The sequence below is a fragment of the Lethenteron reissneri genome, chromosome 14 (assembly GCF_015708825.2).
Source record: "Lethenteron reissneri isolate LAM-NWPU_2019-01 chromosome 14, ASM1570882v1, whole genome shotgun sequence".
Taxonomy (NCBI): Eukaryota; Metazoa; Chordata; class Hyperoartia; order Petromyzontiformes; family Petromyzontidae; genus Lethenteron; species Lethenteron reissneri.
The window spans coordinates 11,715,121-11,733,131 of NC_083792.1; the positions used below are offsets into that span (position 1 = coordinate 11,715,121).

Here is an 18,011-nt window from a genome sequence, read left to right on the forward strand (position 1 = left end):
GGCACGCTGTCAATAATTGACACGTGTATGCACAGCGTGCAATGTTACGCACAGATGTTTTTGCAGGTCAGAACTGCGAGCAGCGATGAGTACCATGTAAACTGTGCAGGACACAAAACAGTTACGTACAAATACGCCTTTGTGTGTAAGGCCCATCTTTTTGTAGGCTTTCGTGCCGTTATATATTTTTTTGTCAACGCTTTCTGATTTTTTTAGAGCGGGTTTTGACCGTTTGATTGTTACAGACCCACGCGCATTCTTTTCGCCTCGTTGAGAAAACCTGGAGTGTGTTTTTTTTTTAAGGTGGCAAGGAAAGGTCACGCTGCGCACCCATCACAAAGCAGGATACACGGGTGGGATGCTGCAAGCTGCACGTGTGGAGAGCGGTTTAATTGCTGTTCCCATGGAAATGCGTTTTTTGTTTACGTGAAAAACACTCTGGGAAGTGAATCTGGCAAGACGCAGCTGGAGAATCCATTATGTAGAGGGCTTTTTGATGAAATAGAGGAAGTGGCCACCCGCTGCCATCCATAACACAAACTTCATCATCTTGCAGCTTAACCAAATTGAATTCCTGCGTGTTAAGGCTAAATGCTCGCGGATTCAAGACTGTAACTTTTGCGTGGCATGTGTCCGTTTTAATTCATTGCTGATGGGGTTAACTGTGATGCTGATGTCTGCTGTGGTCGTTACGGAAGGTTTGAGCGCGGTTGGATAGATGCCTCAAGTGTTGTTTTTCTCCAAAACCGAGGCTGCATTTCACATACATTTAAACTGTTTCGCAATGAATGTAAAAAAAAATAGTATAGTCAAACAGTAAATCTCGCGATGTTAGCGCGCTATTATGTGAGGGGCTGACTTTTAAACGTTTGTATATTTACAAATCACATTTCATATCCAAAGCAGACTTGTTTCATAACATCTCTTCTCACAATTAAAATACAACGAAGGGCGTTTCGCCTAAAAAAAAAGCACAAAGTGCACTTTTTCCATCCCTCTTGCATTTGCTTTGTTTACGCAATGTGTCACGGGGCTTATTCACGATGCGATCGGGTCAACTTGGGACATTGCTCCGAAGCACTTCACGCGTGTAAAATATCGGAACCATTTTGTTGATGTTCATACATCGCCCGACAGAGAACTTTGCTGGCTGAAACAAAAGACCTGTATGCGTCCACGCACACACGCGGGCAGACATTCACGTGCACACGAACACATTCCATTTCCAGCAGAGTTTCGGTCTCGTTTGGCAGCTTGACACACATTAGCCTCACTGAAAATCCTGCCAAGGGGTGGGGTTCTCTTTATTCTTCATCAAACCTCCTACAGCCCAAGCTCATTCGCAATAACAATGGCCATAACCCAGGAAAGCCTAAAGTGCCTTGCCTGCATCGCGTTGCATTTAAAAGCAAGCTGAATCACACACAAAAGCAAATAGCGCCTAGCCTGGATGTGTGTTCCTTGGACGTGTGACATGGGTGAGTGTAGTTATTGGCGCACTGCACTCTTAACCCAGTCACCCGAATAAAATTCCTGCTCACGACAATAAGAGTGGGGAATATTTTCACCGGTCCTGGGCCTCCCCTAGGTCCAATCAATCTTAAATGAGTACCTGGTATTGTGTGTAAACATCGGTACTGGGAAGACGCGGGTGGCCGGGTATGGTGTTGGCCACCCACTCTCTTGTGCGCCATGCCCGCCTTCATAGGTGCTCGCTAACAGCGCTTCCCCAAAGTATGTTAAAGGCTACACGTGGAATATTTGTCTTTAATTTTGACACGGGTTAGAATATTTGTTAATGATGAAGACTTCCGCAGTCACTGTCAGGCACATCATAGTGCTTTAGTGATGCAATTTTGGAATGTACGTGACTGACTGAGACATAATTTAAACGCTCATGTCGTAGTGATGTTACGAGAAATAATGGTTGGAAACGACCTTAACTTGTGGTATCTGCGGGCGTACCTGCATTCCCAGGATTAGACTGTGCTCCCACTTGGCTGACCCTGTAACTCGTTTGGCTCTGTTTCTGGCTTCATATGCCGTGGCTATACGAGACTCCTCGATGTTACTATGCGACGTAGAATTTGGCAGGAAAGGCACATAAGTGATGTTATTAAAGTGATATTGCTTCTGATGATGTCATGTTTTCAGATTAATCTGGAACTTTTTTTTTCGGATTGTATGACATTTCGTATATTGACTAAATTGTTTTCAGATTCCTACAAATAGTGGGAAAACATGCAGACTCGGTATTTTATATATACAATATAACTTATTTTTAACGGAATCTTAATTTAAGTGTGACAAAATGACGGTATCGTTTTCATAATAATAATGATGCCCTTCATTTACCCAGGAAAGCTTCACTTGGCTACAATTCAGATAATATAGTAAGGTAATTCAGAGTACACGCAGAAAGCCATGCTTATGATGAACTGGCACGGGCAGCTCTGCCCATATAGATTGAACTATCAGTCGCTTCAATGCCATCTCTTGATCACTTCTACAATTGGCCAGGCTCATGCCTGCTGAGATCTGACAATACGAGGCAGATTCAAGATGATTTAGTCGTCGGCTATTTATGACAATTGCTGAAATAGTGTAGCCCTGGTGCTCACGTTGAGCTGCATGGGGATTTCCTCGGACTGTAATTAAAATGGAGGACATCTCACCAAGCACTCGAGTGGAGCATTCCATATCTGACACGAAATAAAAACCCTTTCTTCCCATATTTTCACGAAAATATATATTCTAGTCGATGGGCTTATTGGCCGACGTGTTTCTTTAAGAATGAAAACTCAGGACTGGTTTCACCATCCTGGCAGTCAAACCAATATTTTCAGTTCTCAAAGATGACATTTTACCAAATTAAGTGAAAGCCCAAATATAGTATATTGAGGGTTTTTTTGTAGTCATGGTGACCGGGCTGAGACCATCAATCAACTCCCTACACTTGAGGAATCCTGTTTTTATCACAGGCAGCTGGAAGCCAGATTCAAACCAAGCACCTAAGCAGTGCCAGCTCGGTGAACTTTGACCTCTGAGGCCACCGGACCTCCTTGCAGGATGTCTTTAATACCGCATTGCACCTTCAGATTGAGAGGGCAAAATTGAATGTTCTTAACCTTCATTGGGTATTGACGCTATATTTGTTTCAGCAATCTTCCATTGACACAACACTGCGTCGAAGACGAATTGCTTCCTAAATGAATTACAAACTTAAACAAAAAGTAATATTTCCTCAAAAGATAAGGCTGTCCTAAACTAACTAGCTTAAAATTGACGGGAGGAACCCTTTGCAGTTTTTGTGTGTGTGTGTGTGTAAGTAAAGTACAGCACATCGGCATATTGTAAGAGTCTAAGGATATTATAGGTAACAGATGTGTGACTACTCTTTCCCGGGTAGGCATAGAGCCACAGCAAACAACCCTCAGGTGTTGTTCTGCAAGTTTGTCTTTTCCGTAAGTGTATTATTCCTGAAAAGCGGTAATGCGATTAGCTAGCCGGAGCTACGGTTTGGAAATCTTACGCAAGAGAATTTAAGCAAAATATATTTTAGTTTTTTAAGTATGCCAACTGTTGTTTTTTTGTATAAATATGGATAATTATTTTAAAAAATATATACAAAATTGTGCTTTAAATGATTATTTAAAGCATGTCTTAAGAAGTAAACACAATGTGGAGTAGTCAGTTTAACACGTAGGCTTTCGCGACCAATGTTATTCATAATCAACGTTTTTGGGTTTAGATCGCGTTATTTATAAATGTGTCGTACTCAAATTGTAAATGTTGTGGCTTCAACACACCGGTGGGCTAAAGCAGTGAACTATATCTTTGTCAACGTGACACTTTTTTACTGATTGGCCGTGTCGGGTTGTGGAGGGTTACGACACATTTATAAATAACGCGATCTAAACCCAAAAACGTTGATTATGGACAATGTGGAGTACTTTCAGGCCTTGTTTTGAAAAATCATAGTTTATTTGAATGGACCAAAATGTTAGTTTTAATATAAAAAAGAGCACATAAAACCTTGTTGTGCTATAAACGACGTTGAAATAGAAACAAAAATTGTTTCTTAAACACTTTCGCGAAAACTCATTAACAACTATCAATCTGCTTGCCATCGTTCTCTTAAAAATGTGCCATTTCCTGAAGCGAAACATTATCTCACAGGTTTGTGTTTTGTTTTTGTAGGGCAATTTTCTGGTTATTTTAAACCTTCACACTTAAAAAAAAATGTAAAAAATACAAACAAGAACTTACACCAGTGGTAAGCGCCTTATTACGATAATTTTTTTCAAAGAACGGCATCATATTTACCAATAGTCGAACATTATTACATCCCCATAAAATGTTCACACTGTAAAAGTTAACGTAAATAATTGAATGTCCACAACCGCTAAATCTGTAAATGTTTTCTTGAAAGTAAGTAGTTTATTAATCTTCTGCTGGCAAATTACAAGCAAATAACTAATAAGAACAACAACAACAATAAACAACAACACAACGAACCCCCTACCATGCACTGCTAAGTGCCAAGGAATACAGTTCACAACTTTCCATGTCACAGAAGTAAAAGGAAATACATTGAAAATAAAAATTACAAAACAAACACTCCAAATAAGACAGCTTAAAATTACTTGGGGAAAAAAACAATAACTCTCCGAAATTGATGAAATAATGTCCGGTATAAACATTTCTTATTGTAAAAAAACAAATCATTAATATTTGCAAGTAAGTCTAACAAAACAAGCCGAGTTTATGTGTGTATGTGTTTTTTTTTCTCAATGGGAACTTGTGTTATGTCATTTGCACCTACACTACAAATTTAGGAAATCGGAAAATGTTAATAAATAAAGCAAAAAACTAAATAATTTATGCGAGCTAAAATTACAGAAAAAAATATCTACAAGAGCACTGCTTACGCCATTAACTTTAAAAAAAAACTAGCATCTTCTGAAGGTAGAAAATGCAAACTAATAAAAACAAAGTGCCAAAACAACTTTAAAGCATTATTAATATGTTTATACTGTACATGCAAAACACCGCAAGTTCCTTTCAGACTTTTCCCACATCCAGTATCAGATTCTCTGTCAAAAATAAACTCATACTTAAAAATAACTTACCACTCCACTTTTCTCACCCTACATTGGCTACATCGCAATCTCAAAATTCATCAATTGACTCTGCGGACTCAGAGGTTCGCATTCCGAGTTCATGTTTCATTATCCAATAACAGCGCAATCAAGAAACAAAGTCATACGTGTGTATTCTAGTAGTTAGTAGAAAAAATGTGGAATGCCAGAACAGATTAATTGACCACAACAGACTAAAAGACAATACATTCAATTCTTACTCTCTTATATTTTAAAAAGGTTTTTTTTTTATGAATATCACGTAAAAAAAAGAGTTGCTACACAGTGAATTTGTGTGGTTATAAAAATGGAGAAGAAATTCTGTAAATACCTTCAATTTGTACGTCAATTGTTACACACAGTGAAATGAGGCCAAGAAATGCTATTTCAAATGAACTTGATTTTTTTTAAATAGAAAACCATTACCATATTACAATGTGTTGAAAAAAATTGTATGTTTCCTTATTTTATATATACACATTTTACACTCACTTTTTTTACAAATGCTAAAACAATCCAAATATCTGGAGCATATTTATTCCATGTAGGAGTGCCGTTGATACGTAGCAAATCACAATAAAAGACTTGTCGCAAGAAAAAAGGTGCATTAAAGATGGCACCAAAGGGCCCTTAAATGATGCCGAATGAAATCAATTTCACGCCCACAAATGATGCGGAGCATTAACCCGAATGCTTTTCAACACGTAAAATATAAATGTCCATTGCCCGTCAGGCTGATAACGACCGGAGCGTTTGCACGCCGAGACTTTTAAGTGACCGATACGTTTATCTCCCGAAACTGGGCTTAAAACGAATGACTAACTTGAGTCACACGTGGAATTATAATTCACAGACCATCCCTCGCATTCTGCTCGGCTTATCGCTGGGTTTTATTTATTTCGTAGCTTAAGGTCTAACAATGTAACTTTCTCATGAGGGTACTTCTATAAGCAGCAGGCACTTTAAGGAATACGGTTAATATTAACTGTACGGTTTTGTGCCGTAGTAAAAATAATAATGAGCAGGTCAACCTTAAAGATTATTCCGACAAACTTAAAAAACTCACAATCCTAGAATCTGAAATGAAAATAAAGAGTATTTCGACTACCAGCGTGTCATTGCGGGGTAGCAACTTGCCATGCGCGTGTGCAAGTGCATCAGTTCATTGCTGCAAGTTCTGTGCCGAGTGCCGGGCCCGGACGCTGGTGGCTGGCGGTTTAGACGTGCGCTGCGTTCGTCGCGACGACGGCGGCGGCGTTGACCATGCTGTAATAGCCACTGCAGCGAGGGTCAGGGTCGGCCAGCCTCGGAACCTTGCTCATGTTGTTCAGCGGAACTTTGATGCCATTCGCATTCTTCTCCACCTCGTTGTGCAGGTACACCGTCTGCAAAAGAACACGGGCATTTTAATAAAGCCCCATGATATTCTTGTTTCTTTCGGTAAAGTCACGTAGAAGGGAAATAATAAAATAATAAAAATGAAACATAATAAAATAATTCTCACGACGTTTCGGCCACAACGCAAGCAGCCGTCCTCAGGTGAAGAACAGGTCTGTCGGGTAGACAGCGTCTGAATTCAGACGCTGTCTTCCCGACAGAAACCTGCTTGCGTTGTGGCCGAAACGTCGTGAGAATGATTTAATTATGTTTTATTATTTTATTTATCCCTTCTACGTGACTTTACCGAAAGAACCAAAAAGATGAATCGCTGCAGTCACGAAAGCTTTAAATCGAAAAAGCCCCATGAATTTTGCCAACAGCTTCAAAGTAAGATGACAAGAATACAATTGTTTCAACTTGGAACGCGCACCTTATTCGCTCGCTCTCGTAGAGAGAGATCGACTCACGAGGTGCCAGGAGGAATTGCGGACAAGTAGGAAGTCAGCCCCGCAATGAGTCTGTGCCAACAATTGTCTGAGCTCTGCGGACCTCTAAAAGGGTGCTATCGGACAATTCATGAGTGTTTGCACGTGGGGGGAAACCAATGCGTGCGAGGGAGAAACACTGTATTACGCGCAGCCGAAACAAGTAGAGCCTACATTTGTGTTGTACCGCATTCTCCTGGCAAGTCGGGGTATGGCACCTCGATGCCCACAGGAAGAGAGTTTCGCAACATTTGTGCAATCCACCAACCCTCATCTGCATATCGTTGGATTATAGGCGTGCGCCACCCCCGCCTGACGAAATCACGACAGTGCCCTATGTTTAGCCGGAAAACTTGTGATGAGTCTCAGGATTCTATTTTCATGAGGGTCCTGCATCGGAATTTTTGGCTTATTTAATTAATCGGAGCTTAGCATGTTCGAGGAAACGGGAGTACCCGCGCATATGAAGGGTTTACACGAAATATTCTACGCATGTATTTTAGTAATGACCTTCATTATGGGCAGCAGACAGCAGTGCAACAATTGTTGGGCTGTATTATGCTTCCACATCTGTGCTTCACCACACCAGCACGCACCAGCGTGGTGAAGTATGGTGAAATAACCCACACGACCCACATTGGGTGGGGAGGTCGTCATCTAGCAAAAGATTGACAAAAGGGCTGGACGTGTACACTGAGTACAAATTAACGATGTTCCTTCTTATTTTGATAAGGGAGTCGTTTTTTCGGTAAGCGCAGCTGATTAAAACCTGGTATTCTCAACCTCAAAATGGGAATGTACTCGGAATTATCATCATCATTATCATTTCAAAATCTAAATGATAACTGAGGCATTCTCCACTCCAAGCACTAGCCCATTGGTAGGGCGCTCAGCTTAACTTTTTTTTCTTCCTTTGATTGGCGAGCGAGGCAGCCATGTGAGATTCGACAACATACAATAATTGCAAAAAGAAGTTCTCTCTTAGATGTCTGTTGCACGTGCAATTACGCCAGCATTATTTAGAGAACATGGGGTTAAGAACATTGACCTATAACCTATTTTGTTACTGTTCCAAAACCCCAGTTGTTATTCTCTACGACACGCCATACCAAAGAATGTGAATTTACAGTGCAAAGACAAGGTGCCCTATAGAGAAAAAAAGTCAACGAGCGATGATGATGATGATCATAATGATGCAGAAAAGGGCAGGGAGGACATTTTAAACTAAAACTATTAAACTTTTAAATGTTACTAGGTAAGGTCCACTGAGCTATATATAGCTCTTTTTCAGAAGTTACCTGGCCACAAATGATAGCTCAACGAGAAGTGGCTTATCCTGTTGAAATTTATCGCAGCCAAATACTCCAAACTCACGTTTCTAAAATGAGGGAAAAACCAACGGACTAGGAAAAAAATCCACGCGACCACGAGGAGAACATGCAGACTCCAAATGTGCAGGCGTCAGGGTCGGGATCGAAACCACGACCCTCCCATATTTAAAAGGGCTGACAGGATGGGGGAGGGGGAGGGGAGCAGAAGACGCACACGTACCTTGACAGGCGTCTTGTAGAGCTGCAGGGGGATCCATTGGCGCCGGCGAGACATGGTGAGCACGAGCAGCACGACGGCGAGGCCCAGCGACAGCAGTGCGATCACCACCCACGTGATCGGCTGCAACAGCCACAGGTCGCCCGCCTCGTTGACCCCGCCGTCGAGCCCTGACTCGTCGCGGCTCGCCCCCAAGATGGAGTTGTTATCCAGGTCACCTGCCGCGAGGGGGAGAGCCAAGGCCGGGCTAAAGACATGCCCGAGGTGCGATGCCAAGGGACTCTGCAGGCTGGCGGGCGGGTAAGGGGTTGCTTATTTCTCGTGAGGTCTCGTCTATTGGCTTGGAAAGATGCTTTGATACATAGCGTCGGTGCTGATGCTCACCAGAGAGGCATAGCATCGTTATTTTTAATAGGTAGAACTTGTTCTTGATTTACAGCACTTTTCAATCCCAGCTGGGTGTAGGCCTTAACGTCAAATGGCAGGCGGTTAGCCGCTCCAAAGGGACAACCATTGTTAACGTTTTGCAAAATGGTATGAATTGTATCGACATCAAAGGGATACAGGTCTAAGTTGACCCCCGGCTGAAATGTTTACTCTTAACCTGATTGTAACTTGCTAACACAAGTTATCGACATAATGTTGACCAAATTGGAGATTTTTGGGTGAGATCGTGTAAAATGTACGTAGATTTTACACGATCTAAACCAATACCTAACCCAAAAACCTCTTATGGATAACATTTTTCGTGAAAGCCTACGTGTTAAACTGTTAAAATTTACCTTCTCAAAAGTCTGTGGGCTATGGCAAAAACATGTGACCGAAAGTAACGATGGCCAATATTTGAGACTAACGACGGAGCACCAAGCAACGTGGCCAAGAGTACATTCACCAAGGAGATGGAGTGTGACCATGAGAGTTGGCAATGCCATCGGGGACACCTTATGTATCATGGCTGATGATGATGACGACGATGCTAATGAACCTGATTGTGAGTGCCAAGCACTCACAACTTCACCACACACGTGGCTTTAGTGCGACATCTGGCCAGGAGTGTAGCTCAATTCTAGAGCGGCAAGGCTTACCGGTTGTTAGATGTTGAATTCAAATTGTGGCCAGCCAACGCCACTCGAAGGTTTATAAAAACGAGCACTGCTTCGTGAGGCTGCACCATTTTGCAGTCACGAGATAATGTACCGATTGGCCGCTGCCATATGAATATGGACCTGCTAACAAAAAAAACTGCAAAGATGAGCGATGCCCAATTCTGATTTTGAGAGCATGGGGACACTTGGACGAGCTATGCTGATCGTTTTATAACACCACGTGCGACCACCTATGAATTAATCGCCCAAAATTTACCCAATCTCTTCAGAGCTCAGAAGCTAAGCGGGATGCAAACCTGGATGGTGCTTTGAAAGGCGAGACCAGCATGCACAAATAGGTTTTCATAGAGCTGGTAGGAGGACGGTGGTGGGAAGCAGGGGGCAGTGCAGCGAAATCCTTTGTTGTTCTCTACTTCGATGCTTCTGTGTCTATGCTACACACATTTAACTCGCATTGACCAGCCGTGAAAGATTCTCGGTGGGAGACCTGGTCAATAAACTCTCATGACCGGCACACAGGCACAAGAAGGCCCTTAACCGTGGGTGCTGTGGTGGCTAGATGTGAATTACCTCGCCTGGTGTATAGGTCGTGGGTTCGATTACGAACCTGACGCCTGGAGTGAGCTTTCATATTCTCCCAGTGATCATCTAGATTTTTTTTTCCGGCTCCTCCCGTTTTTCCATCCACATTGAGCTATCATTTGTGGCCAGCCAATCGGCTTAATGCACTGTCGGTTGGCTGTGGCCAAGAAACAAAGTTTGCCGGGGGGCCGCGTGACAGCCCCAAAAACGAGGAAAGAGGCCTTGTGCCATCATCCAGCCCTTACGAGGCAACATTTTTCGCCCGGCCTTAATACGAGGAACGCCACGGCTCGGCAGCGTGAACAGAGCAGGGAAAAATAAATAGTGTCAGCGGCGCCGCGCGTGGGGCTTTCCCACGGGTATTGGAGCATGGGGGGGCGGGGGGGGGGGGGCTTGTGGCGTGGTGCCGCTACGAGAGAGGGTGTCTGTCCAGCGCGAGTGGCTAAACATAGGCGCCTCGTCGTCGTCGCATAGTCCTCGCGCGTCACGGGCCCTCGCTGTTTGACGAGCGCAGCTGTTCAGCGAGAGTGGTCGGTTGGGGCGAAAAATGTTTCGCTTTGGGGTGGGGGGGGGGGGGGTGCTCACCTCGTGCGCGCAGAGGAGGCACGGTGGTGAGCTGGGCAGGAGGCATCATTCTGACCCTGCCGTCGTCTTCGTATTTTTCCACTGGAACATTGGTCGGCTCGCCCGACAGCTCGTCGTCTGAAGACAAAGACAAAGATGCCTCTTGTAGCCAAAACAGAGGTTTGGGGTGAGTGGCGTTAGCGACCGCGTATGAAGGGCAGTAACGGCATACGAGGGGATGGGTGGCCAGCACCACGCCTGTCCGCCTTTGCCTCCCAAGCGACGAGGTTTGCGCATTGCACCAGGTACTCAGTTGAGGCTGAATTTGGCCTGGGGGAAGCCCAGCATCGGTCGGGATAATCATGAGCGGGAATCGAACTCAGGTCACCGGGTTCATAGCGCAGCGTGCTACCACTGCACTACTGCTCCCCACACGCGTGCACATGCATATACAAGTGCATCGACAAAGATCTCCCTCCACCCCCTTGCATAACCTTTAACAGCCCGTTGGGGAAAGTGCCGTGGAGACATTCGACCTTGTGGAGACATTCACAAAACCGATACAAGCACGTACGCATTTACGAGAAACAAATGTAACACGCAAGTGGCGATGCCAGCGACATAAAATGTGACCTCGCCAGGTTTACATTTGTAAGTTCGATCCCTGGATTTAAATGCTTTACCTACAGGAACTGAGAACATTTCAAATAGATTTCATACATCGCGCTTAGGTTCAGTGTTCTCTATCATCGTCGTCGTCATCGATGGATGCTGCTCCTCCAAAGCCCTTGCCGTGCACTGAAAACCTGGGAAGAGTTTATGCCAGGACTGAGTGGCCGCAGCTGATCGAGAAGCTGAACTACACCCGGCGAGCCACCACGGCCAAATGCAGGGAGCCGTTCCGTCCATGTCCCACATCACACTATCCCCTCCCCCAGCCCCATACCTGCCAGGCGAGCTGGCACCTAGAAGCGAACCCAAAGAACCGTTCCAGGCTGCTCATTTGAAAAGGCTGCGCGCAAAGACACGGAGATGAGCACTCGGCCCAGACTAAGGGCATACCGGGCCCCAAGCCAGCCTCGCGCTTTGGGCCAATCACCCCATACTGTACGCTTCCTTCAATGCCCCCCCCCCCCTCACTCTTGTTGAACCCAATGGGTTTGCGGACAACAGTTTTTAACAACATGACTCCGGTCAACCAGAGAGTATGCTGGGATTTTGTTTCTGCCTTGTGTTCGTTATGGCTTGGCAGGGGGCAGGGTGGGGAGATGGCAGGATGCTCAGTGCCGAAGGTTCTCCCCCCCCCCCCTCGCCCCCCTGCAAAGCCTCCCATGCATGTTAGGAGGAACGGATTCGTACAAGAGTGTGGTGTGGGTGCATAGGTTGAGTCCAATTGGATTAAATAGTGTGGCTTGGATTGTTTTTGAAATGTGATTCTGAAATTAGTGATATCCGATCAATGATTTGGCAAGGAAAACCTGCAAAGTGGATAACATTCAATATGTCCACATGGATGGATTGGTCCGATTCACCGAACAGATTGAGATTTAAAAAACACGTTGATCCAACAACTCCAAACCAAATCGACAATACGATGTTACACCCCTCATTTCTTTACAATTGCTTTTTGCGTTTAGTTTGTTGTCCTTCCCCGCACCTCCGATTAGTACGGTTGGCTACATTCGGTGCGAAAGAAGTCCAACGTACATGCGTCCATTCACGAGAAATCGCGCGTGAGACCACAACTGTGTGATCCGGGGGATAGCAGTGCATTGAATCCCGGTGGGTTGTTCTGCGCTGGCGGTACCTGGGCAAACCGGGCAGCAGGAGCCCTCGTGCAGGAGTGGCTGGCTGCAGGCGGGGACCAGGCAGTCCTCCACCGTGCACACGGCCTCGCCGTTACGACAGTGGCAGTGGGTGCACGGGTCCAGGCTCCAGCGCTCGCCCTCGCCGTATATTTCATCCACAAAGAAGCAAACCTTCAGCGGCACGACCACCTCTGTGCATGCGTGTGCATGTGTGTGTGCGTGTGCATGTGTGTGGGCGTGTGCATGTGTGCGTGCGTGTGCATGTGTGCGTGCGAGTGTGTGTGCGTGCGTGTGCATGTGTGCGTGCGAGTGTGTGTGTGCGTGCGTGTGCATGTGTGCGTGCGTGTGCATGTGTGTGTGCATGTGCATGTGTGCGGGCGTGTGTAAGTGTGTGTGCGTGTGCATGTGTGCGGGCGTGTGCATGTGTGCGTGCGTGTGCATGTGTGTGTGCGTGTGCATGTGTGCGTGCAGTGTGCATGTGTGCGTGTGTAAGTGTGTGTGCGTGTGCATGTGAGTGTGCATGTGTGCGTGCGTGTGCATGTGTGCGTGCGTGTGTAAGTGTGTGTGCGTGTGCATGTGAGCGTGCGTGTGCATGTGTGCGTGCGTGTGTAAGTGTGTGTGCGTGTGCATGTGAGTGTGCGTGTGCATGTGTGCGTGCGTGTGCATGTGAGTGTACGTGTGCATGTGTGTGTGCGTGTGCATGTGTGTGTGCGTGTGTAAGTGTGTGTGCTTGTGCATGTGTGTGTGCGTGTGCATGTGTGCGTGCGTGTGCATGTGTGCGTGCGTGTGCATGTGTGTGTGCGTGTGCATGTGTGTGTGCGTGTGTAAGTGTGTGTGCGTGTGCATGTGTGCGTGCGTGTGCATGTGTGCGTGCGTGTGTAAGTGTGTGTGCGTGTGCATGTGAGTGTGCGTGTGCATGTGTGTGTGCATGTGTGCGTGCGTGTGCATGTGTGCGTGCGTGTGCATGTGTGCGTGCGTGTGCATGTGTGCGTGCGTGTGCATGTGTGCGTGCGTGTGCATGTGTGCGTGCGTGTGCATGTGTGCGTGCGTGTGCAAGTGTGTGTGCGTGTGCATGTGTGTGTGCGTGTGCATGTGTGTGTGCGTGTGCATGTGTGCGGGCGTGTGCATGTGTGCATGTGTGCATGTGTGCATGTGTGTGTGCGTGTGCATGTGTGCGGGCGTGTGAAAGGGAAACGAGAGTAGGAGCGTAGCGGTTAGCGCGCCGCACTACAAACCCGACGACGACCCGAGTTCGATTGCCGCTCACGGTTGATATCGGTGACAATTATCTGAACCAGTCCTGGGCCTCCCCGAGGGTGACGCAGCCTCAAATGAGTACCTTGTGCGGTATGTTAACATCACCACGAGGGAGACAAAGATGGCCAGGCGCGGTGCTGCCACCCACCCCCTCGTGTGCCGTGGTGGCGTTCATAGGTGCTTTGTTGAGGCTATATGGGGGATCTTTGTCTTGTGTGTGTAAGGGGAGCGGGGGCGTAGCAGTTAGCGCGCTGCGGTACGAACTTGGTCCCTCGAGTTCAGTTCCCGCTCACGGTCATGAACACCAGTGACGATAACCTGAACCGGTGCTGGGCCTCCTTTAGGTCGACTGAGCTGTAAATGAGTACCTGGCGTGGTGTGTAAACATTGCCACTGAGGAGACAACGGCAGTAGCCAGCCGTGGGGCCGTACCAGCTTGCTAATAGTATTTGTCCCAAAAGTCTGTAAGGCTATAGGGATGATCTTTCTATTGGTGTAAGCAATAAGGGGAGCAGTGGCATAGTGGTTAACGTTCTGCGTTACAAACTCGACGATCTGAGTTTATATTCCCGGCCATCAGTAGGGAGTGATATCCAACCTGCACTGACCAGCGTGGTGAAATGTGGTCATACAACCCCTATTACCGACACGACATGGGGAGGCATTCATCCAGTAATGTATTGAGAAAGCGATTCAAATTATTTTGGACAATATATATGAAAATACGTTACTTAATACACATGCGTACAGGGTACGAGAGAAAAAGATCCAGCCGGAGGTCTTCTTGGCAGGGGTTTGGCATAGCGACGGCACGCGCATTCTCCCCGGCGTCGCTATATTTACCCAGGCAGTAGGGGCAGCACTGCCCCTTGCGTAGCACCGGGCGCTTGCATGCGACGGGCGGGCACGACTCGGTGTAGCACTGGACGAAGCCCTCCTGGCACACACAGCTCGTGCACAAGTCGGGCTTCCAGGCCTCGCCCGCCAGGAACACATCGCCCTCCTTCGACACGCAGTACACGCTCTCGCTGCCGTTCCCTGGTTGTTGGGGGCTCTCCGCCACATCTGTTATGATAAAAAAAAAGCAGGTTAAAAAGTGAGGGATGGGTTATGGTCCCCGGAGTTTGCCTCGTTTAAAGAGGGGGGGGTGGGGCGCCACTTTCGCCGGTAAGGAAGGTGACATCAGTGTGAGGGCCGCCACACATTTGAAACCATTGGGGGATTGACAGCACGATGGGAGATGTTTTCACTCGTTGTGTATTGTCGGGGGCCACAAGTCAGAGGCCGCACTAAAGGTCACCAGGGGCTGCCAGTGGACCGTGGACCTTGGAATAAAGAACACTGCTCTAAATGCACGTTTCTTAATGCGGAGGGGAAAACTGGAGGACCCCGAGAAATATCCACGCGACCGCAGAGAGAAAGAGAGAGAGACACGCAAACTCCAAATATACAGCAGGCGTACCTGGGCAGGAGGGGCAGCAGGAGCCTTTGTTGCGGAGTGGCTCGGCACAGAGCAGCGGAGGGCACACCGCAGTGTCGCAGAGCACGCGGCCCGCGTGGCACGCGCAGCGCGTGCACGAGTCGGCGCTCCAGCTCTCGCCCTCCACGTAGTACTCCCCCCCAGACGCCTGGCACACGGCATGCGGCGCGCGCGCCTCCACGCGCTCGCCCGGCGCCTCGCCTGTGCCGCACACGCAAACGAGAGAGATTACTCGTGTGTTCGTTTGTAAGCGCGCGCGCGTGTGTGTGTGTGTACGGGCAGCGGTAGTTAGGGAGCGGTGCCGACCAGACTTTGATTCCCGTTCACGACTACCAACACCGCTGACGTTTTATCCGATCTGGTCCTAGGCCTCTCCTAGGTCGACTCAGCCTTAAATGAGTATCTGTACTGGTGAGACAAAGGTGGCCGGGCGTGGGCACAGTGCTGCCTATCACAGGTGCTCGCTAACAGGACAGTCAGTGTGGGCTACGGGGGATATTTGTCTTTGGAAATCCACATATAGACCTCTCCATGTAATTTCTAGGTTTGAAAGCACAGTGCATGGACCAATTCACCACCACTCGTGTGCTTGCATTCATACAAGTACTGCTTATTTATAAATCTACATGTTTGGCCAAAATACACATCCTCAAACTAAATAGCACTCGATCATGGCTCTGTATGCCATGTGAACATTTAAAAAAATAAAACCCCAATTTACATTGAGCCACACAGTAAGCTGTGTCAGGTGTTTGACTTTAGTTTGATTCAACAACACAGACAACATTAATCTTTAATGAAATTACTGAGTTCTTCCAGGCCAGGATATAATTAGCATTACGATGACTGCTGTAGGACGTTCGTAGATTATAATTGAACGCAGTAAAACGATTGTGAAAAATTGTGGAAAACCGTGAAAGCAATCTTAGACAGCTTAATGTGGTTATTCATCAATATGGTTTTCTTTGAAGTAAAAATGGCTTCGCTCAGTGTCGTGTGTCATTAAAAATGAAAAATTGAGAAATGCTCTTCATTCCAACCATTCAAAATTCCCAGAAACATTCTTAAGCAACAGGGTAACATTTTCGTTTACAAACACCGTGCGACAAAGTACAGCAATTGTACGCAACAATAAAAATGAACAAATGAATATAGTGGAGCGGTGCCACAGTGGTTAGCGCACTGAGTTATGAACCCAAGTAGCTGGGTGAGCCTAATTCCCGGTCATAGCTAAACATCATCGGTGAGTGATGTCTGAAACCAGACCTGACCCTTCATCTTCAGTCACCTGCACAAACCAACGTGGTAAAGTACGGTCAATCAACCCCATTCACTGACACAGCGTGGGGAGGGCATTCATTCGGGCATTGGATTGACAAATGGCCGAAAATTCTCACCATCATAATTGGGTCTGTGCGGGATTTTGATTGATTGCGATGGGTTCGGGGGGAAGACTTCATATCTCGGTGGATTTGATCGTGGCTGCCGATGACGACGGCGAAATGAGTGTGGCCCCAATAAAGTTTGTGTCAAGATTATTTTTTTGTCATGCCAATCACAGGGCATAAAAAAACGGTGGGGGGGGGGGGGGAGCAGCCAAACAGTGACCCCCAATTCATTTTTCAGCTCTCCGAGGCTAACGCTCACATTTTTTCAGCACTGGGAAGACTTTCAGATTAGAAGCCTTACCCAAGGCAGCGAAAGGCGCATAAAGGACCCTGTTGTTTGCATGCCAAGAAAGTGACAGGACCCTGCAGAATGCGGCAAAAAAAGCACAACATCCCAGGCCAAGAGAGCACACCCAAAACATTCCAAATGAATAACGGACGCTCTGTTCAGGGACAGTCACTCGCGAGCAAGAACCGCTGTCCTTTAAAAAAAATGTTTTCATAGGCTTGTGGCAGATTGAAAAGAGAGGGATGGTTATTGTAAGTCCTCTGTGCTAACAAACAAGCAACCACATTGCTTCTGAAAGCAGATTACAGGAAGTAACACAGAAAGAGAACGACAGACGTTGGTTTATCCTGAACATTAATAATATTTTTCAAAATAAATTTTCGGTGCTGCATGACTTTGGGCAAACGTTTAGAAAACTTAAGAGCAATCCTGGAACTTTGAAGGCGAAATCTTTTTTTTTTTTCCCAGAACGCAGGCAAATATGCGACAAGGGCATTCCGTTATATTGAGCGTTTGCCCATTGCTTTGTCTAGGCCAGATCAAAGTTGTGCTGCGGGTCAAGGAATTTAGAGTTTCGAACACCGCCCCTGAAAAGGACATCGCCATGCCTTTCGTAGAGACAGAAAGTGTAATGCGCGTCTGAACCACGCATCACGAATTGAAAATGTGCTGAACAAATTAAGTCGCCTTGTCTCTTGAATCACTCCTTCGTAATAGAGGGCCGTCCCTCAGGAGAGGTGGCTGCCAAATTTGCACACTGTGTGTTGCGAGGCGTGCACAAGGGGTGGCCACTACCCAAGACCTTCTATATTTACGGCCGCGTTTTTTTGTTGTTGTTTAAAATCCGCACTGCCAACTTAACTTTGGATGTGCATTTGAGAGCATGCCCCGGTTAATTCGGTTGTTTACTTGATATGAATAGGGGGAAGAGGTTTGTGTGATGAGGAATAATGGGGCGGGCGAAGGCGGCGGATTGAGTGGGG

At 46.6% G+C, this 18,011-nt stretch overlaps 1 protein-coding gene across 2 annotated transcripts in view; it reads right to left on the reverse strand.

Moving 5' to 3' along the window:
• Positions 1 to 4,414: 4,414 nt before the first annotated feature.
• The window catches only part of LOC133342394 (cysteine-rich motor neuron 1 protein-like), a 71,330-nt gene continuing 57,733 nt past the window's right edge, over positions 4,415 to 18,011 (reverse strand). For both annotated transcript variants that reach the window (XM_061551541.1, XM_061551540.1), the window contains 6 exons: positions 15,334 to 15,552; positions 14,715 to 14,936; positions 12,614 to 12,805; positions 10,828 to 10,944; positions 8,558 to 8,772; positions 4,415 to 6,526 (listed from right to left, as the gene is read on the reverse strand). In XM_061551541.1, the coding sequence (XP_061407525.1) occupies positions 6,359 to 6,526; positions 8,558 to 8,772; positions 10,828 to 10,944; positions 12,614 to 12,805; positions 14,715 to 14,936; positions 15,334 to 15,552 (1,133 nt within the window). In that variant the 3' untranslated portion in view covers positions 4,415 to 6,358. The remainder of the gene's footprint in view (positions 6,527 to 8,557; positions 8,773 to 10,827; positions 10,945 to 12,613; positions 12,806 to 14,714; positions 14,937 to 15,333; positions 15,553 to 18,011) is intronic.